Raw genomic sequence first — 26,893 nt, forward strand, 5'->3', positions numbered from 1 at the left:
TGATACTAATGGAGAAGTCCATCACCTTCGATTGTACCACAATGTATCAGTCTCTGTGTATAATGTTTTCCTGGTTCTGCTCCTTTCGCTCTGCATCACTTCCTGGAGGTTGTTCCAGTCTCCATGGAATTCCTCCACTTTATTATTTCTTTTAGCACAATAGTATTCCATCACCAACATATACCACAATTTGTTCAGCCATTCCCCAATTGATGGGCATCCCTTCATTTTCCAATTTTTGGCCACCACAAAGAGCGCAGCTATGAATATTCTTGTACAAGTCTTTTTGTCCATTATCTCTTTGGGGTACAAGCAACTGGGAAAATTTCTTAACCACTCAAGTCCTTTGTTTGAAGCCCAAACAGCTCTGATATTCTTTGATTTTATTAGTTTACTAGCCCATAACATCTTTTTATGGAGATAACTTTGAAACTGCAGTTCCCTGATACTATTTAAGGGTAGCTTGGGGACACAGTGGATAGAGCCTGCATTGGGAGTCAGGAAAACCAAATTTCAAATCTGGCCTTAGATACTAGCTGTTTTAACCAGAATAAATCACTTAATCTTTATTTGCCTTAGTTTCCTCATCTGCAAAATAGTTACAAAATATAACAGCACCTACCCGTAGCTGTTGTGAGTATCATATGAGATAGTAATTGTAAAGTGTTTAGTATAATGCCTGGCACATAGTAAGCACTCTGTAAATGTAAACACTTATTAACTATTATTATCATTTAACTTTTGCAGAAGATATAGAAGTATTTATCCTACGAATTTTGAAATTTGGTTTTATTCATACTCGAGTCCATGCTGATGTTGAAAACAGTACTGGATATGTATATTTTTAGAATCTTTAAAATGTGACTGAATTATTCTGAAGATGTGAAAAATTTATATTTGATTCTTTTGTTTTTCACTTCAGTTCTAAAGGGTACTTGTTTGCTTTAGAGTGTGTGTGTATATCATAATTCTTTTGTTGTTATTCAGTTGTTTCAATCATGGCTAACTCTTTATGATCCCTTTGATAAACTGAGACAAATAGGATTAAGTGACTTGCCTGGGATCACACAACTAGTAAATATCTGGGGCTGGAATTGAACTCCTGTCTTCCTAACTACAGGAGCCATCAACTAATGTATCTGAAATGTGCAAATATGTTATCATGGATTCAGTATATCATACTAGGAATTCAAGTTAAGTCAATATATTCACAGAGTACTAGTAAATAGCAATTGGTCTGAGTAATTTATGTGCAAACAGAAATATGATTTATGAATATGGCATTTGATAACTGCTACTATCTCAGTGTAGTGATCAACTTGTATACATTATATCAATAATGTATTCTGGAATAGGGAAAGAAAAACAGTCTTGTGATTAAAAGGATACTATTAATTCCCTTTGCAATGCCAAGTCACTTTTCCTGCTACTCAGTCTTAGGGTTGCCTAGAAAAACACTGATGAATTTAAATGACTTGTCTAAGGTCACATAGCCAGTATATATTAGAGGTAAAAACTTAACCCAGGTCTGTTGGCTTTGAGACCAATTCTTTATTATTTCTATTCAAACCCAGGGGCAGGTAGGTTACACAGTGGAAAGAGTGCCAAGTCTGGAATTAAGAGGACCTGGGTTCAAATTTTTGACTTCAGACATTTCCTTAAAAGTGTGACCCTGGACAAGTCATGTAATCCTGGTTGCCTAACCCTTGCTGTTCTAACTTAGAATTGATATTAAGATAAAAGGTAAAGATTAAAAAAAATAAAACCAAACCAAACAACAAAAAATTAAATCAGAGGTCAGAAGAGATCTTGAGAAGTCATGTTCTTAAGCATCTTTCAAACTTGAATTTGGGATTTTGAGTGAGGTTTTTATAATTTTCTTTAGTACCCCATCTTGGTAACTAATCTACAAAAAAATTCATTATAAAGTTCTAACCTGAATTTCTTTTTTGGTTCAATCCTATTTCAGCCTCAGTAGAAATGGAGAATAGTTGGTTATCTCCATAGGAGGGAAGTAATTATCTGGAGTAGAGGTGTGGTACCTTCAACCCTTACTGGGAGGAACCTTTCCTTTATCTCTGTAAAGGCATGGAGCCTTGTGCAACACATTCTATTGCCATTTCCAGTGCCTATTATGCTTAGCACAGGAGTTTTTAACTTTTTTTATCTCACTGACCCCAGTGACAGTCCTGGGAAGCCAAATGGCCCCTTCTAAGAATAATCTTTTTGAATGCATAAAATGAAATGTAGAAGATTATAAAGGAAACCAATTATACTGAAATAATAAAATATTTTTTAATGTTCATAGATCCCATGTTTATAACTTGCAATGAAATTCATTTCTTAGAAGACCCTATAAAAGACTTTTTGGAAGAATGACCCATTTCACTTTCAACTCTAACATGATCTGGTGTTCTCATATGGGCTAGATTGAAACAAATTAGAGGAAGGAAACATTTCAAAACAAAGGCTATTTTTAGCTTCTGTTTCTTTCTATTAGACTGTGGCTTTGATTAGATAGGTGATAAAAGAGGATAGAACGTTGAAAGCTAAGCTTTCACTCACCTTCTGAAGAGAGTGGGCAGCTAATTTCATTTCCTCTCCTCTTTGAGTGATGAATTTGTCTGAAAAGGATTCACCATCTGCACACTTTCCATAGCTCCCTCATCTCTCTAGTTTACTTTCTGTCTCCCGTACATATCTATGATTCCTGTGTATGAAAATTTTAAAAAGACAATAAAGGCTCAGGGCTTCAAGTAAGGTTTAGGTGGTTTAAGGGTGGGAGAATGGCCATCAATTTAATTCCAGGGTAGGTCAGTAGTGAATGAAAACTCTTGTCTTCTGACAGCTGTTCAGTGGCCTATATGAAATGAGGTGATGGATACAGTCGAGTTTTTGGTGGACAGCAATGCTGTCTTCCTCACAAAAACAGAATAAAAATTGGCATAAAGTGGCTCTCTTACTGGAACCCTCAACAGGCATGCTATTCCATAGAGTAACCTCCTCATTCACTTCTTTTCTTTTCTGAATTTGCAATTAGAGGACCTGAGTTCAAAGCTTCCATCAGCCACTTACTACCTATGGGAGTTCAAATAAGTAATTTCCTTTCCCAGAACTTAGTTTCCTCATTTTTAAAAAGAGAGGTCCTTCTCATTGTAAATCTGTGATCCTAGTATTCCATTCCTACCCCTTTCCCCTACTTCTTCCTTTCTCATTTTTTTTCTCTTCCACTATAGTAAATGACATAGAAAATGAATTGAAATGGTTGGAGAGGGGAGCATCTCAGCATCATAGTTTCTTTCAAAGCCTGCAAAGGGCCCCAAAAAGGTCAGCTGGAATTTAAGCCTCTTATCTCAAGCAACAATTGCCTTCCTTATCCCAGTTTCTTTTCTACAGGTGTGTCCAAGTTCATCTGCTTGGTTTCTGTCTTGTCACATGATCCTGCAAGGCAGGGACCATATCTGTATTTGTGATGTGTTTGAATACATATAAAAATATAAATGTCTCATGTATTTATTTGATTTTTAATATTTTAGTCTAATTTTTATTGATCCTTGTATTTGTCATATTAATTTCTAAGTATATCATTATCCTCTCTCCTGCCCAGTAATTTATTTCTTGAAACAAAGATTAATATAGGAGGGGAAAAATCAGTTCAATAAAATGTACCAATGACTGATTATCTGACAGCATGCATAACATTTTACCTATATAGTCTTCTCCTTCTGCATTTAAGGGAGGGTTATATATTATCTTATCCTTTCCCAAGGACCAAGAGTGATCATCACCCTTGTATTAACTTATTTTGTTCTTTTTGTTTCTATTGTAGTCATTTTGTATATTGTTTCCCTAGTTCAGATTACTTTAGTCTGCATCAGTTTACCCATCATTTCATGCTTCTCTGAATTCTTCACATTCACCATTTCTTAATATTCCATTACTTTCTCATAAATTAATTTGTTTGGCCAATCTCCAATTGATGGGTACCTACCTACTTTATTTCCCATTCTTTGATGCTAATAATATTTATGGTATATGTGGTAATGTTTTTTAATGCCTTTGAACTCCTGCCTCATATGTTTTAAATAATGGTAGTTTTTGGAAAAGTTATTGATACTTCTTTTCATCCCTCATTTTGGGAAAAGGTCAGTTTCTCCTTAAAAAGAGTTAGCTGCAAGGCTAGCATGCTACTGCAGGGGCCAGGAGAACAAACATTTACCCAGTGGATTGGTGAACTGTCTGGTCTTTGTGTGCCTTTATATAAGGTTGATGAAAGAAGTTAAGACTAGCAAAAGTAGCATCATGGGAATTTCCAGATTCTTTTGAGGAGGAAAATCATTGAATTTCCCTTAGCAATGCATGCTAAGACTTCATAAAGGAGCCCTCTCACTGGCACACCTGCTATTTTCCTAACCAGAGGGAGGCAATGACTATGCTTGGTAGTGTCATACTCTGGAAAAAAAAAATGTCTTGAATCTCTTTTTTTTCAATTGTTCTGTATTTAGTAAAAAGCCTAAAGCATTTTGCCCAAGGCCCCCTTCCCCTGGAATCAAAAACTCTGAGTACAGGATTGTGAAGGGAAATGTAATCCATATGCCTCACATTTGTTTGTATTTAACTCATCAAAATGTTCTTTGCTAAGACTACTTTGATCCTGGGAAACTTTATAAGTCTCATTAATGATCATTGGAAACCTGAAGCAGGAAGCTCAGTTGGGCCAATGTGAACAGAAATGAAATAAAATTAAAAGTGCCCAATTAACGTCAGAGCGTAAAAAGTATCAAGGACACCAGATTCAAGCCAAGGCTCTGGTTCTCAATAGATCACAAGGATCCATCAGATAATTGATTAAAAACAAAAAAAGTTGGATTCTGAACTGGGGGATTTATATAGTTCTAGTCCCACTAGCTCAGATTCTAGCCTCAGTGATTCACTTTCACCCATCAGTGTAATGGGATTAATCAAAGTCATTTGGCAATCATTAGTTACTTAGTGGGTGTAAAGTTCTTTGAAGATCAAAGTGCTAAATGCTATTAATAAAAAGGATATATAGAACTTCTGGACTGGATACTGAACAAGTCACAGTCTTGGAGGAAGAGCACTGCAGGAAGGACCTGCCTAACCCTTAGGTAAAGCAAATGTTAGTTCCTCAGCCTTAGGGTTCTTCATTCCTTCAGAAAAGAGAAGAATTTTCAGAAACTTCCGTGACTAGGTAAGGAATGTACCTACCTGTTTGTTCTCCCATATTTTTCTTGACACCACAGGAACTCCCTGAATCATTCTTCTGACCTGAGGGCAGGGGGTGGGGGAAGAGAGGTTTGTGTGAGTGTGTGTGTGTGGGGGGGGGGTAGGAGTGGGGTTAAGCACAAAAACAAAACAGAGACCCTTGAAAATGAGAATCCAGACAAAATTCCTCATCTGGATTTGTCATTTGAACCCTAAATTTAAAAAGAAAACCTTTCCTGATTTCCTACCAATCACTTTCTTCAGTTTACCATTTCTAAACACACCTCCCCGTCTCAAGCTCAAATGAAAGAGAGAAGCTGCCTTTCTGCTGTGTTTTGTGAGTTGGAATCTACTGCAGGAGGAGGAATATTTAAGTCCAAACATAAAGTGGAGCTGGTGTCTGAGAAGAGGCAAGATTTAGTGGTTAGGTTAGTGAATAGAAGAGTTACATCCTGGGTTCGGTCCTCAACTTGGCTCCTGCCTTCTACTGTCACTGCAGGCAAGTGCTTAGCAGCCTCTCTCTCTCTCTCTCTCTCTCTCTCTCTCTCTCTCTCTCTCTCTCTCTCTCTCTCTCTCTCTCTCTCTCTCCCTCCATCCCTCCCTCTCTTTCTTTCCCTCTCTTTCTCTCTCTCACTCTGTCCGTCTCTTCTCTCCACCTCTCACTCTCTCTGTCTGTCTGTCTGTCTGTCTGTCTGTCCGTTTCTCTCTACCTCTCACTTTCTTTTGTGCTATATAAATACACCATTTGCAACCTCCTTATTCCCCTCCTCTCTTTAGGGCATTTTTGTGGGGGTGCTGAAAGTGTGGGGGAGGGGAGAGAAAAAAAGGAGAGAAAAGCATTAGATAAAAAGTACTCTAAATATAAAATGACATACTTTTGCTACTTACTAGTACTAATTTTAGGTAAAATACTGTCTGGTTTCTCTTCATTTGCCCAATGGTGTATTCCTGACAAATCTAGTTTATGGCATCTTTTCTATGTCCGTGGAGATTAAACAGTAGGAACAAAATGCAGAACCCAGTTTTCCACAGGTCCAGATGCTTTTCTTAATTCACATTTATATCAATGAAAACTTGGTACACATAGAAAAATCAGGTAATACTTTTTTCAATAAAAGTTCCTTTCCCTGCCCACCCCCCCCCCAAGCCCCCAGTGTTTCTACTTGCCACTCCCTCTTCCAAGAAAACATATTTCCTAGAGGTGCGCTGTTAGTTCATTGAAGAAGAAACCTTATGAAAAGGGTGGGGTGATTGAGCTGGGCCAAAGGGCTCCTTCTGTCTTACCTTACCTAACCAAAGGACTTAATAGGAGATTGCTTATAAAAATTATTGATATGATTGGTACCTTAATCTAACACTAACTCTGCATCTAGAATGCTAGACTTCAACAGATTCAAATTATCTATCGATCTATCTATCTATCCATCCATCTATCCATCTATCTATCTATCTATCTATCTATCTATCTATCTATCTATCTATCTATCTATCTATCTATCTATCTAGAATGGAACAAAAATTCCTAAAGGGATAAATATTCACATAACACCTAAGGGGTAGTAAAAATGATCTTCAAAAATTTCCTATTAAAAATGAATTCAGATATCTTTGTAGCATTAGAATGGCAATTCAGTTTTTCATTGGAAAGTTTGATTTGTATCTGCACGTAGGCCAATCATGGTTAAAAGAAGCTTTCTGTCCCTTTCTGGAAAAATTCTTTCTCTTCCCAGGTGCCCCCCACTCCCAATCTCCTTAGCTTTGGGGCTTCAGCATTGAAGCTCAAAGGGAAATGTTTGTTTGCAGATACAATTTAAGGTTACCAAATATTCTATGGATTTAAAACACTTTTTTCTCCCTTCTCTAAATTTTTAGAAATGTCAAGAAAATTACACGAATGCTTATTAAAAAAGAATTCTAGGTAACAAATTGGATGGATTAGAAGAGTAATTAGGATTAAGTTAGTAGGTTTGGAGAAAACATTTGAACATTTACAGGAAAAGAAGAAAGGAAAAAATAAATCCTAACACTGGACACCTCCTCCCCTTTTAAATCCTTTGGAAAACAAAAACAAATTAAAAAAAACCCAATACCCAATAATGGGGGTTCATTGCTCTGTCCCTCTGCATGTCACATTCAAATACTTTCCCCTAAGTTTGAAAGCATTTCCTGAAAGCAGTCAAAGGTATTGAACATTTTTTTTCTTGTCTCTCTCTCTTTAAATAACAAAGCAAAATTCCACCCTCTCTTCTCCCCCCCCCCCTTCTCAAAAAAAAAAGTTTTCTGAGTTTTGCTTTTCTATTCATTGCAGTCCTGGCCAAAGTAAAGCCCTCTTTCTCAATGACGTCAAGATCTTTACCAAGATTAGGCTTTCATTTCTCTATTGCAGCAATTAGCCAGGGAATGTATAAAAGGCTTCAGAGAAACAAACTGGGCTCTAGAGAGAAGCACTTTGCACCACAGACAGATAGCAAGGGAGGAAAAGATAGAGTGAGGGAGAGAAAAAAAAATAGACAGGGCACGGAGAATGTAGGAGAGGAAAAAGGAGAAACAGAAACAGAAAGTTGTGTACAAAGAAAACAGCCCCTTATATTCTAAGCACTATTTAAAAAAAAAAAAAAAACAACCTGGAAGTCCTTGTAAGTTCAGAAAAGAAACAGGATAACTTGAATAATTAAGAGACAATGAAAAAGCTAAAATTAATTTAGGAATGTGCACTTCAATTTTTAGTGGCTGGGAACTGAAAGTGCAGCAGTGTCTCTCTTTAACGGACTCAAAGAGGCTACTGGATCAGGGACATTTTTTTTTAACATCTTAAGATCTGGGGGAGAAAGTAGCAGTTTAGAGATGAATGAGTTGATGGGCATGCTCTAACTGCTGGATTTGAGAAACTGACTTGATTTTGCTATCTCTGATTATTTGAAAGAGGTGATAGTTCAGGTTTATTTGCAATCTTAGTTTCTTTTCTTTTCTTCCCCCAACTCCCCTCCTCTTTACTACCATCCCCTCCCCCTCCCCCTCTCTTTTCCCTTAAATGAGGGTGCAAAAGGGAAACCAGAGAACTCAAGCAAAGTGACTAAGGAGGCGGAGAAGATGGGTCTACTCAGCATAGACTTGTTGATTACACTGCAAATCCTGCCAGTTTTTTTCTCCAACTGCCTTTTCCTGGCTCTCTATGACTCGGTCATCCTCCTGAAGCACGTGGTGTTGTTGCTGAGCCGGTCCAAGTCCACTCGTGGCGAGTGGCGGCGCATGCTGACCTCAGAAGGACTACGCTGTGTCTGGAAAAGCTTTCTCCTGGACGCTTACAAGCAGGTAAGTCAGGACCAGCCATACTTCTTTCCCCTCGGTCAGAAGCTCTGGGATAGAACTTTTGGACTTAGTTGGGGGTGGCTGTGTGGATTGTGGTCCTCACTTTGGCTTCATGGCAGGGAGAAAAGGGGAGTACTCTACCTCATCGTGAAACATGCCTTTTTTTCCTTCAAGTCTCTGGGTTTAACTTGGACGAGACCCACTCAGTGGCAGTGAACCAATGATACCTGTTCCTAGTTTAACCAGATAGGAGTCATACCCCCTCTTCATGTTTGGCGATTTTTTTTATGGCTGTGAATAGATGAAAAATAGAAGAAATCTTGGCATTTTGGAAGATGGAAGACAAAAGAAAGAACTTTGAAAATATCTTCAAATGAGTAGCTTGTTAAGGCTAGTGAACATATTGGTTTAATGGCTGCACTATTTAAGATAGTGAAGTTGGTAAGCAGATCCCTTTGCAGATGCATGTATCTATTGAGACAGATTAGGGCCTTTTTGAAGAGTATAGCATGTAGCCCTGTCATTTTGTTTTGATTTAGAAATGGCAGGTCAGAATTCGCTGTCCAAAAAATTTACTTTAAGAAAATTAAAAATTTCCATTTTAAGTTGTTCAGAAGCTTAAAAAGGAACATCTTTTGTAAAGCAAATAAGATTTTAATAATCCTTCATGAATCAAACTTTTTAAAAAATGCACGCTTTAGAGAGAGAGAAATAGTAAACTATGTCTTTTCACTTACCTGCTGAGACTGAATTCAAGGGAGACTATTTTTCAGGCTAGTAGAGATGATACTTGCTTTGAACGCTGGAAAACCAGCTCTTGTGCTGATTGTAGGTGTCAGCAGAATCCCTGAACTCAAAACTTAGCAGGCAGTAAAGACCTTGTAGCATCAGAGACTCTTCTGTTTTATCCATTTACCCATCTGACTCCTGAAGGCCCTTAGGCTTAAGAGGAAATAATTCCTTTTACTAGGGTGGTTATCAAAAAGCAAGATCTTGGTTTCCCCAAATAATGTTATGGAACCCCCTGCTCTAGAGATTAGAATGGGGGCTACCAGAGGAATATGGAGGCTGTGTGTAGTCAGAAAAATAAATTGTTAGGCAGGCAGTGCCTTAGAAAGTGAATAAAGAAAACAAAAGAAAGATGAAGGGAACATTATGTCAGGACATCCCCTGAGGTCTATTATGCAACAGAGATAGAGGTGGAGAAAATGACTTCTAGTTACAAAGCACCTATTCTGGTTACACATGAAACCACGTGTAGCTTTCAGGAAAAGAATTTGCAATAAATTGAAGAAGTCCATGTGACAGCAGAATGCCAAAGGAACTAGAAATAGTTCTTTCTCCCAAAGACTGAAGGCCAGTTGCAAACAGTTTGGAAGGATTTTTTTTTTGATAGAAAAGGATGATTTACTTTATAATAAAAATTTATGAAAATAGAAATGAGTGAATCGTTTTAACTTTATTGAAGACCATGTTGAATTCAGAGGGAATTGGCTAACAATGAGAAAACATACCTGCTTGGAGAATTTCTTTTCTTTGAATGTCATCTCCCAAATAAATTATCATGACATGAAGTATGTGAGAAGATTATTGGCCCTGCACCAGCAGGTGATGGCAAGAGTTTAAAAACAGTGAAATCCTAAATTGAAAAAAGAAAAACGCCTCTTCCTTAAGTGTGCCATTGTGTTGCAATATTTTGTTGTTTATATTCCCAGAATTGGGAAAGATGAATAATTTGTTGCCTCCTTTGCATATGGTTTATGTATTCTTTCTAGGACTTCTTTGTGTATGTCTTTTGATTGTCCTCCAAAGATGTTTATGGATGATGCTAACTACATTTTTTGTCCTACCACATGAATAGGCAGAGCAAAGTGCTTGCCACTGGGGCCCTTGCTGAATGCAAACAGTAAAATAAAATGTTGGGTCAGGCTGGTCTGGCAAATACTGACTATCTCAAAATGTGTCAGACATGTTTGCAGTGGTGTTGGTATTGGTAGAGTGTTCAGAGTCTTTGGAATGGGTAGAGTTACTTTCCTCACTTGCTGTTGTCATCTCTGTCCCAGCCTTTGCGTGTATTTCATTTCTAAGGGTACTTGGAAAGAGATGGCATCTCTATTTCATAAGGATGATTTGCATTTTTTCTGGGATACAACCTTAAAGCTCCTCCAACCCTTGCCCAGAGGAAGCCTTTTCAGATAGGTGTATGTGTGTGACAGATATGTAATTTTGCAGCTTTGTCCATGTTATTGAGAGCCAGCTAACTGAGAAAGGGTTTAGACTCTTCATATATAAACATGCACATTATACTCATTGTTTGCTTTTGTCCACAATGGAGGGGAAATGCCACCTCTTATTGGACAAGTCAAATAGAATTTAGAGTTTTTGGACAAGATGATTATAAAGATATTTTGGTTGAGGCAAGATATCCATAATGCGTAAGCTTGATTAAAAACAAGGGATATATGTATAAATAGAATTTTATGACACTTCAGTATGAATAAAGTATTTTTTTAAAAATTAAATTTCTTTAGCCAGTACATGAACCTAACTTAAACACTGATTCCTTGTGCTGGTGCACAGAGATGCAACCAGCCCCAAGGTAACCATCTTAGACACCTTGTCCTCACCTAAATGAAGTGCAAAAATCAACAAACAGCATGGATGCTGACACACAAATTAGCTTTTGCACCATTGGTGCTGAAATGTCACAGAAAATGTATTTATTCCAACATATACTTTTGGTTTGAAAAGCATCCTCTTAACAGTCTCTGCTTCTTCCTCACCCCAGGCCTTCAGAGTAGTTTCTGCAATATTTTGAAAAATTGTTTGCTTATGAAAGAAAGGTTCCATAAGGATATAAAGAGCACTTCAACCAGAGTTTGTCTGTAAATTGGACAAAACGTTAGGAAATGATAGCGGCATTGAGCATGCTTTGTGGAGTATTAATTAAAAGAAATAATTGAGCAGCAGTGGGGCTGAGAAGGATCAGTAGGTTACTTGTTATTCGACCCTGTTAAAAATTTCAGCTTATCTGAATTTAAATGGTTAAATCACACAGCATAATAATTATTTGGCCACATTTGTAAGGGCATTGATGTAGCCTGGTGATTTTGCCAAAGAATTCCAAACTTCCTAATGGATAATAAAGCCATTTTCAGTGCCTTGGATCATAAGAGGTGTATGTGAGATTCTGCCCCCTAACCCCTCCCCTTTTGTTTCTTTACTTTTTATCATAAGATTAGGTGACATTTTGTCCATGAAGCTTTTCCCAGGCTGTGGAAAAGAGAGAACAAGGTTAGTAGTATATGCTCTATTTCCAGCTTGTAGTTTATGAATAGGTCTTTCTTTTCTTTTTTTTTTCTCCCACTCTCTCTTCATTTTGCAGTCCACATGCTAAAGCAGCACTAACTTTTCCCCCTTGCACTAAACATAAGTCTCTAAAAGGCAATCCCATCATCAAGAGAATAAGATCTGAATGTGTATATCTACACATAATCAGTTATATCTGCATACATGTACTTATGGTTATGCCAAAGTGGGTACCTGGTTTAAATGCATTGCATATTCCTGAAATTCACATAGTTTTTCATTACTTATATTCTTTTGTTGTTTTACTGATGGTCTGGTTTTAAAAGAATGAACAACCAAGATATTGTAGTTGAGATAGAAGTTCGTAATAGCAATATTGGATTCTGCATACATACTATTCTGAGCCTCTTCAAATAAAGAGATCCTTTGGGAACATTGGAACTTCAAGACCAATTAGTGGAAATGATGCTTCTTGTGTTTGGGCATTAAATACTGGGCAGGGTTCGTTTATGGAGTGGCCAATGTTGGCATGGAATGAGGCACCGACCTAATTACTCTTCCGCAAGAGTAAAAAATGCCTTTTGAATGCCTCATTGGCAAATATGTCTCATTAAGAACAACAACAACAAAAAACCCAAATACAAACCCTCTAAGAAGGAGAAATGAAGATGATAGGTAACTTGTGGCCAGGAGACTTTCTGTGCCACTGTGGGAAATTAAAGTAAATTTAGGAAGTACCAGAGGATAACTTGTTATTGTTGGATTGATTTTTTGCAAGCGAAATGATATTATAGGCCTGGGATTATCTTATTTTTTACCTCATGTCACTTTGGTCTTATCAAAGAAGAATCTTACCTGGCAGAAAGAGATTGACCTCCCATCACTGGCAAAATCACAGGATTATAGATTTAGAGCTAGAAGAAATCTTATAGCCCATAGAGTTCAACTTCTCTCATTTTACAGATGGTGAAACTGAGGCACAGAGAGATTAAAGGATGTGCACTCAGGCCTTATAAGAGCCTTAAGAGCCTCCTGACTCTTAAGTCTGGACTTTATCCACTGTACAATGCTGCCTCTCTTCCAGTTATGTAGTAGTATAATAATATGACCTCCACAACTGAGAGTGGAGAAAATCCCTCTATTAGAGGCATGCATCATAGAGGAAAGCAAATATTCTCTGTGACAAAACCATGGACTACAATCCTGAGGTGTTTTCTGACTACCTGGACATCAGTTTCATGTGTTTGGACTGTCTCAGGAGACAGTAGTTTGTTTCTGAAATTACTGATACTACTGTCACTGGAGATCTTCAAAGATTGTATGGCCACTTATCAGATGCATTCTTGTGGTGTTGGGTACCATCTTGTCCCAGATATAGAAAGAAGTAAACAATTTTTGCCTATCTATTGGGGCAGCCCATTCTGGATGGCTGACATTCTGTAATTCTGTGAATGAAAACAACGTAATACAGTCTTTAAGACTGTAAAACACAGAAAAGATACTTTGGTAGAGGGGATTCCCTAAACCAATAAAATCACAGCTCTAACGCCTTTAATTTAAGATTGTGTTTGAAGAGTTTTTAAAAAATATATCAATATCAAGGAGATATGAGATTTTTTTTCCCCACTGGACTGGGTTATTTTCCTTATCCTGATTTTTAAATTTTTAAGATGCTGTCTCTGTATAAATCAAACTAACTCTTGGAAAATACTGAGTTGATAGCATTGGAGACTAAAGTTTATGGTTCATATAAAATATTTATATTATGGTTTTTTACCTCTATACTTTTCTTTTTTGTAAACTATTGCCCCCATAGGGTAGGTAGTAGGCACATTATGCTTTGCTTTCTCTGGTAATAATAACATAGTTTGCCTTTATTCAGTGCTTTTCTCATTTATCTGGTTTTTATGTCATAGTATGTTATATATTGTTATAAATTAGAAGATAATCTCAGTACAGACTAGGATTGCTTTGTCATTTTAAATATTAATATCTTAACTTAATATGAAGGCAATGAAGCCCAGATGTGTGAAATGCCTAAAATCACACATCTAGTGAGTTAAAAGAGCAAGAATTTGAACCCATATCTTCTGATTCCAAATCCAGTACCGTTTCCATTATTCCAAGCTGCTGTGGCTACCAAACAAAGCAAAACTAATTGGTCCACAAAGGTATCAAATGCCTGACTTTGGCCTCATTAGCACTATGCTTCAACCAAATGCACTAGCCTGGCAAAGAGGAAGATTGTTTATAGCAAGATTCTCAAAGGGAGGGTTTCAGAGGTTCCCACTTCTTGCTTGGTCACTAGCTGGCTAGGTGACCTCAGAAAGAATGTTTGCCTGGCCACTACAATTAGTTAATTATACTAACCCCAGGGCAAGTGTCATGATTAGAAAGGTATTTCTTTACACTGGCCATCTACTCTTATTAGGAGGTACAGCATTAATCTTGTGCAACTAGACAAGAAATTTAAATGATTATTTGTCATTCTTGTCATGACTTATTTTAATTCTTTCAATTATACCAGGCTAGCTGTTCCTCCTACCTAGCATAGCCCTCCCTTTAGAATTAATTCTGCCTCTGAGTTCTACTTTGTCACTAGCAGAAGGAGAAGATGTAGAGCCAGGGAAATGATTCTTGGCTAAACTGTCATATGAAATGAATAGGATTGATTGCACAGTTGAATACCTTGTGACTAATGAAATGTTCTTCAGGTACGCTTAGGTTACAGTTACAGAGTCAGAAGTCCCTCTTAAGAAGACCACACAACATGTTGTTGGGCTTCAGAAATTACTTAAAACCCAATAGTTGCTGGAGCTCCCCACCCTTTCATGTCTGGATATATAGCTCTAGAGTATGGAAAAGGTTTGGTTTTATTATATTCATGTCAAGGGACATGGGTTGAGTTTAGTCTGCTTTCATGGTTTTCATACAAAAAAATGACCAGAAGATATACATATTGTCTTCCTTAAGGGCAGTGATTGTGTTCTCATCTTTCTGTGTATCACCAGGACTTAACCTCAATGTCTACTACAGATTGCTGGACAAGTTACTTAACCTTTACCTCAATTTCCTTAACAATAAAATGTTGGGTTTTTTTATAGAATCTACCTCAGAAGGTGATTGTGAGGATCAGATGCGCACATTTGTAAGCTATGCTGAACACAAAAAGCACCAAATAAATGCTTATTTCTCTACGTCCTTCTAAATGCCCGACTGAATAAAATTGAATTAGAATAAAAATAATAACTGGAAAGAGCCCTAAATTTGCAGTGTGCCTCTGTAACCAGATTACCTATAGGTGGGTGAAAGAAGGGCATTAGGCCATAGAAATCATTACAATCTCTTCTAAGATTTATTTCAAATTTGTTCTTATTCATTCACCCTTTTTTTTCACCTTCCTCTAACTTCCATTAAAACACAATTCAGGGGGCAGCTGGGTAGCTCAGTGGATTGAGACCCAGGCCTAGAGATGGGAGGTCCTAGGTTCAAATCTGACCTCAGACACTTCCCAGCTGTGTGACCCTGGGCAAGTCACTTAATCCCCATTGCCTAGCCCTTACCACTCTTCTGCCTTGGAGCCAATACACAGTATTGACTCCAAGACGGAAGGTAAGGGTTTAAAAAAAAAAAAACACAATTCAGTGTCTCATCCTAGTGTCAGGGTAACCTGGGTTTTAAGGGCCATACCAAGACAGTGTAAGTATCAGCAAAGTAGAAAGTCTTGAACAAGGGGGCCAGTGGCAGAATGCCATGGAAGGATTAATTTAGACCAGTTCATAATAGGTTCATCAAGGAAAGGTAGGATGCCAAGGCATGAAAGACTTCCTTCTGTGGTCTAATGCATAAAGAGGTTGTGATCTTCTGTCACTGGTTTATCCCACCAATAAAGTCATGGTAACTTGATAAGTAAATTGCCTTCGGTATCAAAATCATCAAGTCCAAAGTGGCTTTTAAATTGCATCTAAAGAGCTCACCTTATAAATTACCCACTTTAACAAGAAAAATTAAAATATATAATTTCATCATTTAATTTAATTAGGTGAATTTATTTTTGCTTTGTTACTTAACAGGAAGAAAAACAATCTTTCTAAGCTGGGATTTCTTTAATTTCTAATTATGTAAAATAGAGATAGTAGTACCTGCCTGGCTGGATTATGAAACAGAAGAATATTCTTTAGTTCTATTCTTTGTGAAATTTGCCAAAAAGATTCCTGAACAGTGTGCATAGAGGATTTTACACCAGTTAATAAGGTTGTAGAATTAAAAAAAAATTCTCCTCCAAGTGACTTCAATTAACACCAGCATTACCTCCCTAGCCTAAATGAAGCCAGATTCAAGTGAGACCCATTATAAGTGTTTCGTAGTAAGAAAGGCACCATATAAAAATCATTTGTACAATGGTAACTTGTCCCTGATGTTATTGGCTTTGATTAAACCGTTCCAGAGAAAGATCCAATTTTACTTATCCAGAGCTACAATAATTGACTCTTTTATATTCCCTCCATGTTATTATCAACTTATATATCCAAGTGCCGACAAAATCCCTTTCCATTTTTTAAAAAGCATTGACTAAGTGCCTATGTTGAATGGATCTTCATTCACTCCTTTTAAAAAACTCACTTCCATATCTTTTACATAATCCAGAGTAACTTCTAGGAAGTAATTGAAAAGTTAACTAAAATTTTATGGTTATAAAAGTAGGAAGTGGGGGTAATGGGATGAAATCACTCATAATAAGAATAAGGGGAAAAATTGGAAACTTCATACCCAAGGAATGGCTTTCTCTGGTATCATAGAGATGATATAAATCTCTCCCACTCCCCCACCCCCATTGACCTGCTAGATTGAGTTTCTTGGCACTTGGCATTCACTTTGGAGTAGTGTGGGTATTTTTTTCTGCAGTTCTTCTTATACTTAGTAGGATTTAGATTGGAGTTATTTATAAACCTCCTCCTCAGGGTCAGGCATAAAAAGAAAAAGAGGTATGACATTCCTCTTGATGTTTCTTTTGAAGGTCTTAGTTTTAGGTTAGTATCATTTCTCTGATCTATGCAAAGTATGAATTCCTTAAAGGTAGGTAGAATCTCACTGATAGATATTAGAAACTGTTACCTCAGGAATGTTAACTCCTCCTGACCATTTCCCATCCCCATTCTCCTTCCCTCAAATATCAGACTAGAGGTCAAGTAAAATTCATCCCATAACTGCCTTTAAAGTCATTGGAATGCCATAGCCCTTGGGGTCTTCTTATGGCTTAAAGAGAAAAAAAATCATGATTAAATTGCTGTTAGAGAAGTCTTGTGTGACCAACATCCTGACTTCAGAATAAAGAGCATATTTGAAATAAAATATTTGTTATTTTATTAATGAAGATTGAATCATCAATTCTTTTAAACAAATTAATTTTCTTCAATGGTAATCTAGCATTGTCACAGATTATTTTAAAATTAGCTAGAAATAGTTAAGACAAGAAGATAACTGATTTCAACTTAAGAACTTTGGGGACCTCAAGACAGATTCAGGCAATATGTTATTTATTTTGTTAGTCAATATTGAATGAATCAGTTTGGACCCTAGATGATTACTAGGTGCTAGCTATGTTTTCTAGAATTTTGAATCTAGAATCTGAAATTGAACATTCGTTCCTAGATTCTCAATTTGCTTGCTGGCATCCTGCTTAAACTTAGGCAATTCACCTTAAACTTTCTATGTCATGGTTAACATGAAGCCAATAATTCAGTATGTAACATACGTGAAACATTAGCAGCTAAGTAACAGTTGTAATAAAGAATACCAGTCCCAGTGTAGCAGATATAAATTACTTGAGAGTGAATGAAGTTAGTTATGACGCATTTATGGAAGCATAAAAATATCGAAAGACACTCTACTAAAAACATCTTGGGTTCAAATCCTCCCTCTGATGTATACTGGCTGTGTGACTCAGGACAAATCAACCTTTAAATATCCCAGGCAACTTTCTATGATTTTGAGTTGCAGAATAATTGATGACTTGCATTGATATATTAATTTTTTTACCTGGAACTCCTTGTACTAATGAAATGATTGGCCTAGATACAAATATATATATATAAATAAATTTAAATGGTCAAATCATTGTTCCCCAAGCTTGTTTATTGAAACTACTAAATCTTATTTTGAAGAAATGTGATACAATGTTTTTTTGAGCTTATCTTATTTACTTAGACTTACCTAGGAGGACATATTGATAAGGTATTTAATGTGGGTCCTTTCTATCCTCTTTTTCTTTCTTTGATATCAGGTAAAATTGGGTGGAGATGCCCCCAACTCCAGTGTAATCCACATTACCAGTGCGGAAGTTGGCAGTGGTCAACAGAACAATTCCAGGTGGAAGAGATTTGATGGGGGATATGGAGCTGAGTGCCATCTCCTGGATTTTGCCAACCCTGAGCGTCCACTGGTTGTCAACTTTGGGTCAGCCACTTGACCACCATTCACAAGCCAGCTACCAGCCTTTAGCAAGCTGGTGGAAGAGTTCTCAACAGTGGCTGACTTCTTGTTGGTCTACATTGATGAAGCTCATCCATCAGATGGTTGGGCGGTGCCTGGTAACTCCTCTGTGTCTTTTGAGGTGAAGAAGCACCGAAACCAGGAAGACCGCTGTGCAGCAGCCCATCAGCTCCTGGAGCGCTTCTCCTTGCCGCCCCAATGCCAGGTGGTGGCTGACTGCATGGATAACAATGCCAACATAGCCTATGGGGTATCTTTTGAGCGTGTGTGTATTGTGCAGAGACAAAAAATTGCTTACCTAGGAGGGAAAGGCCCCTTTTTCTATAATCTTCAGGAAGTCCGACTTTGGCTAGAAAAGAACTTCAGCAAGAGATGAAATCCAGGTTAGCTGGAGGAATTTGAGTTGCATAGTACCCTATTAAAAATAACAAAAAGTGGGGGGAGAGAAGGATGTACCAGATCCATAATTTCAACTGGATCTCATTCCCCCATTGCAGGAGAACAGTTTGAATAGCCATCTCAGAAGAATAAAACCATCCCTAACAAACTATCAACACTTTCCCTACCAAAAAAAATAATACCTACCTAACCAGCAATTCCATGTTATCTTTACACTTTTTGAAAAAGAGCCTATGATGAGCAGGAAGAAAACCTATTTCTAAGTGCCTCCATCCTGCCTTGAGATGGAATTAAAACAACTGGTGCTTGCTTTGGGAAAAATGGGAAAAATACTTCAGCCTGCACAAGAGAAAGGCCAGGGACAAAAACTAAATTAAAATAATGATTATTATCCAAAATTTACCCATTATGAGTAGAAGATTGTTGGTAAATCCCTAAGTATTTGTTTATAGTGAGTCTTGGGGGGGGGGAAGGGGGCATCCACATAGTTGTCATCCTGATTTTTAGAATGTTGGTGTCATCTCTGGTTCTATCTCTGCTTGTACTGTAAAATGCTGGCCTAAACATCCAAGATTCTCTGAATAATTAGGAGTAGATTTTGAGGACCTTTCCTCAGTTTGAAGGGTTAGGTTACTCTCTGGTCAAAAGGTAAAATAGTTATAGGAAGTACACTGGACTTCGAGTTTTATTTACTGAGTTAAAATTCTGACTATCATTTATCAGTTGTGGGATCTTAGACAAGTCATTTAATATTCCTGGTCCTCAGTTTTCTCATCTGTAAACTAAGGATTTTGGATTAGATGGTCTCCAAAGGCCTTTTAAACTTAAAAGCAATATAATTCTTCCGTAAATGACAACAAAGGAAAAGAGAAAACTCAAAGATCAAGAGACTACGACAGAGTTTTACTTTGAAGCAGCAGAGAGGCTAACTAGTTAGTTAGGAATAGAAACACATAACCACATCTGATTAATGCTCCAGGCCAGAGAAAATAGTTTTATTGAAACCCATCAGAGACCCCATGAGTGGGAAACAATTTATTTATCTGATAATGAGAGAGGGGGGGAGGGGAGGAGGGAGCTAGAAAGCTAATGGGTAGTTTTGCATTTTTATATTATATAATTTATTTGTCTTTAGTTTGTGTAATTGGAGTGGGGGAATAAACATACCATGATACCTCACTGAGAATGAACTAGTGCCATAGGTTACTCTGTGGTTCCAACAGTGTCAGTTGTTGAAATGTTACATAGCTCCACTCATTCCTTGGCATGGAATACTTATTGGTCTCTATAATGATGTTCTTCTATATGTTGAGCTGAAAACATTGCTGAAATATTTCATGAATCTTCTCAGCTGCCATGCAGGGAATGATTTATTTGTTGCTCAACTCATGTAGCCTTATTGTCCCACAAAAGTAGGTAACTTATCAAGAATGATGCAAATATGGTTTTCTTAGAACCATGAGTGTTGAGTCATCAAGCATTTGTTAAATGCCTACAATGTGTCAGGCACTGTATTAAGAACCTGAGAAAGTAGGAGAAAGCTAGTTGGAAAATGACTCCCATCAGAATATATCAGAGCCTTTTTATAGTGCAATCCACAATGACAGACATGGGCTGTGTCACAACAAAATTCCCACCATTAGAAAGAATTAAGAATTGGATCTGACTTGGCCCCCTCCATCAAGGGTTAATCCTTAAGAATAACCAAAAGACTTTGTTATAAAGTGTGAGTTTCCTCTACTACATTGTTATGTGCTATAGATGGATTTTTATTAAACTGCCAGGTTATAGAAACATTTTGAGAAGACAACTATCACTTTTCTTGAAGATCAGACTTTAGGTAATATTTAAAGGCTAGGATATAAATAAAATAAAATGTGAACACTTTTTTTTTGTAATTTGAGAATTTCAAATTTCAGTAGATGTCAATATTTATGAACATAACTCTTACTTATTAGTAATTTTAAAGAAGATCAACACAGAAACAATACTAAGTTCAGGTAACTGTATCTGAAAAGAAGTAATTATGTATTGCAAAAGACAAATATCATCCCATTGAGAAAAAGTATAAACTTGAAAGTACTGAATTTGCATATCAGAAAAATAAAGTTTCAGAATTGAAAAAAAAAATTCTGTACTGAAGTACAGCTCAAATTTTTTCCCCTTCTAAGTTTCCTAAACCATCTAGCTTTTTCAGTGTTTCATACACAGAAGAGGTAAATGGAATTACAAGACTCTAAGTTACTTAATGACTTGCTACTAAATAATATTTTTTTAAAAATATAAAATGTTTACAGATTCCTGAATTTTTCTCACTTGGAATTTTTGCATTAAAAAATTATTGGTTTATTTGCCCAGTTTCTTTGTTTTTCAAAATGGGGTTAGGACTTATATGGTGCCCTTAAGAGATCTCATAAACATCAGTGGCACCATATGAATGATGTTTTCCTTGGAAGTATCTTCTTGTTTGTTTTTTCCCCTATGTACAGAACTGGTATTGTATGTCAGAGAAGGTGGGGGGAGGAAAAATGAGATTCCAAGAAGGTGATGCTCATTGTCCAGATTAAGAGTTGAATAAAAAATACTTCTGTGTTCTGGTTTTGCTATGAGTATGTAGAAAGAAGTGCAGAATATATAGGTGAATCATTTTGCAGAGGATAAGCAGGTAGAGAAACAGCAATGGAAGTTAGTAAATGAAAGTATAGGACAGATATCAGGGGAAAAATTATTTTTAATAGGGAGATATATCCACTTAGAGCAGATTCCCCAAGGAAGAGCATGGAAACCCTACCATTACACAAGGGTAAGGCAATTTGCTATACATAACCCATTTCACACCTCAACAAGCATGACCAGAGAGGCTGCTATATTTGTATTATTATGCCCTTTGTTTACAGAACATACTTCTGATTCTTGTGACAATTTATTTCTAAGAATCTTAATAATCCTCTGGGAGATGAAACATCTTTTGGTGCTAGTCTTTCATATATACATATTCACATATATGTATACACATACCGCCACAACTGTGATTTTGGCATCTGTCATCTCATTTGATCATTTTCGTTTGACAGGCCATATTTATATCAGGCTCTCAATTTAAATATATTAACTGGACTAGCTTTTATGTTATTGAAATTGTTTTGTAGCTACTTAAGCCTTTGTTAGAAGCTATGGATTCATATTTTATTCAATGATTTGAAGTTTTATGATGTAGAACTGTTCAAAACTTACTTTATTACTTAGAAGATTGACTAGGACTTTCTCAAATGGACATGAATGAAGTGTCCTTCAAGTAATGGCAGACATTTAATACAATATTAAAAATAGCTCCTGATCTTGCAAGAGTTAATCAGATTAGAAATGGTCATCTAGCTTTGCATATTTGAAGTGACAGCAATTTAATTTACAGGGCTATCTTTTTACCTGTTTTGAATTTCTAGTACTGTGTATTCACATGCTCCTGATTTGGAGCACCATTGTTTTTTTAAACATTTTAATCATCTTATAAAACAAATTGTTACTATATCCAATCATTCCCAGTCCTCATAATGTAGAGAAGACCTTCATTCTGTCCCTTCCATATTTGTGCTCCCAGTCAGGGCTTATAGATAGAAATGATGAAATAGATTGAGTGACTTTATATGGTCTATAGGTACCAGAGGGACAGAGTTAAAGATGATCTCTTTTCCCTTGGAAAAAAGCATATAGAAATTGGTTATTCTTTTCTATATCTACTTTGTATGGACCATGGACATGGAGACTAGTCTCATACCTTGAAAAATACAAAAGAATGAGGATCTGATCTTCTGGGAATTTAAAGAAGATTTCCCCCTCTGGAACTGAGACAAGCTCAAACTCTGATTCATGAGTCTCAGAATTGAGTTCATTCAGAATTTCATGATTATTTGTGAAGGTAGAATTTAAAAATAAGCTCTCTTCTATAGGTGAGGGAATGATGAAAAGTTCAACATTTAAAATTCCTTAGAATCTGACCATGTCTTTTTCAATAGTAGTTGTTGGCAATGAAAAATCTTAAAAAATGAGACTGAAAGTTCCAGCTGAAATAATTGTTTTTGGTTATGCCTCACCTCTTGCCTTAAACATAAGGAAAATCAAAGCCATTTTACTCACATTTCATAGAACTACTATTTCCATTTATACCTCCCACTCTATAATGGGAGATCCCTTAAAATTGCAGAAGAGCTCTTCAGGGGAATGATATTGGAGAAGGGGATTGAGGGAGGGAAGAGTTGTGCAGTGAAGAACCAGAGTCCTGCCTCAGTAGAGGTAGGAAAAAGTCTTTTCCATATCACTCCTCAAAGCAGTACTGCTGTGCCTAAATGGGTCAGACTGGATTAAGAGTCAGTGGTTTTCTGACACTGTAGTTATTAGTCATTGCCAGAAGCTTGTTCTGAGCAGACAGATGCTGTTCTGTCTGAAGAAAGAGTGAACTAATAGAAAGGCAATTCCTACATCGATTCGAATAAGTTTCTTCATGGAGTAGTACTGACTCTGGGTGGCAGTACCAAGGTTTTTGGGGAGTTTATTATTTAGCGATTGGATGTTGAATATACACAGGTTTAATGGAGTCACTATTTGGCTCCACTAATCATAACAATAATAAAAAATGTGAGCAAATAAATAAAACGCAAGCAAATTAATGAAAGAAACCCACAGAGAGAAGAAGCTTCCCAAGTCTTGGGTAAGCTACATCACTGGATGACATTGTTTCAATGTGATTGAGGGTTGGGAGCAACATTGAAGACATACGCATTCAGTACTACATAACCAAAGCAATGAAAGTTATTGGGTAGGGAATATTGGCCAGTGTTGTTCAGTTGTGTGCCATGCTACCACAGTCCTCATAATCACTAGCCCAAGCTTTGGGCATCTAAAGTGGGAGACCAAGGTGTGGAAGGGCTGCCAGTGTGCAAATGATGATCTCTAACAAAAGAGTCAGTCACTCCGTTAGAGGTTGGATGTGGTCACAGTGGCTTGCTGCTCCCTGTCTTGAAGTCCCCCTAGCAAGGAGATTAATTTGGTGAATGATATTATGAGTACTTGGTAAACATGGTGAGAACACAAGTGTATGTGTGTTCGTGCATGTTTGTACGTGTGTGTCTCTGCTTATCCATGATGGAAACAATTGCTTTGCAGAATGTCAGCAAGAAATGTGTTATAATACTGGTGCTGAGTGGAATGTGTGCTTTAAAAAATTCCTTGTATTTTAATAAAACCTAAAGAATGAAAAGATGTGAATTTTTTGTGATATTATTTTTCAATTATTACCCAGGCCTCTGCTTTTTCTGGACAATGTTCATAGTTAAAAAAAGATCAAGAATTTGATTGTGCCTTGACATTTATGTATAAATATTCACTGGAGTCAAATTAATGTAATCTTAAAAATTTTACATGAGAATTTCAAGAAAAGCAAAACAGAAGAGCTTAAAAAAACCAATTTACTTGGGTGTTTTTCATGTTCTTATATAAGTCACAAACATTATACAAAGAAACTATTTTAGAGGCCTATGATCAGACTCTTCATAGTATATCCTGGAGGCATGTTGATTCCATCCTCTTGAAAACACTAAAGATTAATTTATCAGGAAGCTGGAGACATTTTTTTTAACCATTTGCAAATTTATTGCATAGAGCAAAGAACTTGAAGGCATGAAAACCTCAGCTAGAAGCTCCTCTCTACATGGATGATCCTGAACTGGTTGTTTTAACCTTGGATTATACAAGATTATACAAGAATACAAGAGTAACTTTTTATGTGTTCCCTTATTAGATCTGATCCTCTTCGATTCAGCTCAGTGTTTTAACTTATTCATCATCCATTGCATTAGCTGCCTGTTGTCTATAGATGTGTCAAATGTACAATCTGAACTTTTGCCCAAGTCAAAGAAATGTTATTAAATAGCATGGGACCAACACAAGGACCAACACATAGGCTTTGGTGTCCTCATTTGTACAATAAGGAGGTTGGACTCCATGGACTCTAAGGTCCCTTCCAACTATAAATTGGAGGTTCTATAAACTTCTGTAAGCCTTAGTTTCTACATCTATAAAATAAAATGATTGAAAAAATTATTTATATTCTAGGTCTAAAGTCCAGATTTACTGTCTAAAATTCTATTATATGAGCAACAGATTCTACATTGACTAACACCATCCATATATAATGTGGATATGTGATCTCAAGTAACTGTACTATACATTTTCACATCAACTGTTATCTAGTCACACTTCCTCTTAACCTTGTATTTTTGAAGTTGATTTTGTGGAATACAAGAGTAACTTTTTATGTGTTCCCTTATTAGATCTGATCCTCTTCGATTCAGCTCAGTGTTTTAACTTACTCATCATCCATTGCATTAGCTGCCTGTTGTCTATAGATGTATCAAATGTACAATCTGAACTTTTGCCCAAGTCAAAGAAATGTTATTAAATAGCATGGGACCAACACAAAACCCTGAGACACTCTAATGGGGACTTTTCAGGTTGATCCTGAACCATTAAAAACCACTATTTGAGTCTAGCCATTAAAATGGCTCTTGAAAGACAGATTCTCTGAACTACTCTGGGCTTCTGACTCATCAACTGACAAATGAGAGGGTTGAAATATATAACCTCCGAAGTTTCTCCTACCTCTAAATCCATGATATGATTATCTTTCCAACTTGAATGCCATAACAGAATTTGGCAAAACATTTGTTTAAAATCTAGATAAATTTTCTACAGTATTTTCCAACACCTGGAAATTAGTGCACTTTTTTTTTTTCTTTCTCTTTTGGTATGGTTTAAGGAAATATGCAAATAAGATCAATAAAGGTAATGACTTACCAGTGAGTTAATTCCTAGTTGAGTTATGAGAAAGACAAAGGGTACATAGATACAGGCTTATAGGATCACAGCTTTACACATGGAAGGGATATGATTGTCACTTAGTACAATACCTTTCTTTTACAGATGAAGAAAGTTATGACTTTCCGAAGGTCATAGATAGTAAATATTGTTGGCAGGATTTACACTTAGGTCCTGATTTTAGTGATAGCACCTTTCATGTATTTCAGAATTAAGAAGAATAGAAAAGAACTGAGAGTATCTTTGTTGAAGAAATAAATGATAAGAGTAGATACGTGGAGATGGGAGGGTTAAAGGTGTGTTTATGGGACATACCTTTATTATTTATTATAGAATACTGATTAGAGTGAAGGGACCACTAAATTTCCTATGGTTTCATCTATACACACTTAGGTATCCCTAAGAAAAGGTGATAATTTATTATTTTAGATGCAAAATTGGTGGTAGGACTATGCCTTAAATATTCATGTTTTCATTCTCTCTTACTTTGTTTCTCTCACCCACCCTTTTTTTGTTTGTTCCACCCCCACACACATATGCAAACCATATAAACATTCTATTCTAGAGAAATTCTAGAACAATTTAGGCAAAAATATATACTGTAGGTACAGGGATAATGTAAAGATAAGGCAAAGAATAGTAAAAGTAGGCAGCAATGTTTAAAAATTTGGGAGACCCAGTATAATGTGGTTCAGAATGCAATATTTTCATTTTTAAAATGTTAAGTACTAGTTATTTGGAATGTTGTTCTATAACCTTTCAGAGATGAGTTTTCAGGTATTCCTGGTCTTCACAGCAGGATTACAGATTGTTATTAAGGCAACCCCTTGAGACATATAAATCCAGATTAAATTTGGAAACTTCAGGATGGCTTTCTCACTGAAATTTCTACTGTACTCAGAGGAAGTTACATGCAGTTTAGAACTGAATTATCTCTCTGTTTCATGTTTGTTATTTCATCACCTACTAAATTTCAAGCTCTTTAAATGCAGGAATGCTTCTACTTTTCCCTTCCCTCTGCCATTGCTTCAGTTCTAGACATATAAGAAATAGTGCAAGGCTCAATAAAACTTTAATTATGGTTTAGAGACACTGATCAGAATTCCTGACAGGTCTTAGAACTACTTTTGCAACTGAAAACCAAAGACCTACTTTAGCTTCTACAATAACTATCAAAACCTCAAAAGCTCTAGAAAAATCAGTTCAACAAAAGCAAGTTCCTACTGTGTGCAGAGACCCATTCCAGTTGTTGGTGGGGGAAGAAAAGCTTTAATGACATAGTTCCTGC

The 26,893-nt window shown here is 36.6% G+C and overlaps 1 protein-coding gene across 2 annotated transcripts in view; it reads left to right on the forward strand.

The window, feature by feature from the left end:
• The window catches only part of DIO2 (iodothyronine deiodinase 2), a 109,403-nt gene extending 85,414 nt beyond the window's left edge, over positions 1-23,989 (forward strand). Inside the window, exons 4-5 of one of the 2 annotated variants that reach the window (XM_056810613.1) lie at positions 8,263-8,538; positions 18,128-18,712. In XM_056810613.1, the coding sequence (XP_056666591.1) occupies positions 8,263-8,538; positions 18,128-18,712 (861 nt within the window). Of the gene's footprint in view, positions 1-8,262; positions 8,539-18,127 lie in introns of both variants that reach the window. The other variant, XM_056810612.1, reaches the window with a different exon arrangement.
• The last annotated feature ends 2,904 nt before the right edge of the window (positions 23,990-26,893 follow it).

Source organism: Monodelphis domestica, chromosome 1 (assembly GCF_027887165.1).
Source record: "Monodelphis domestica isolate mMonDom1 chromosome 1, mMonDom1.pri, whole genome shotgun sequence".
In the NCBI taxonomy this organism is placed as follows: Eukaryota; Metazoa; Chordata; class Mammalia; order Didelphimorphia; family Didelphidae; genus Monodelphis; species Monodelphis domestica.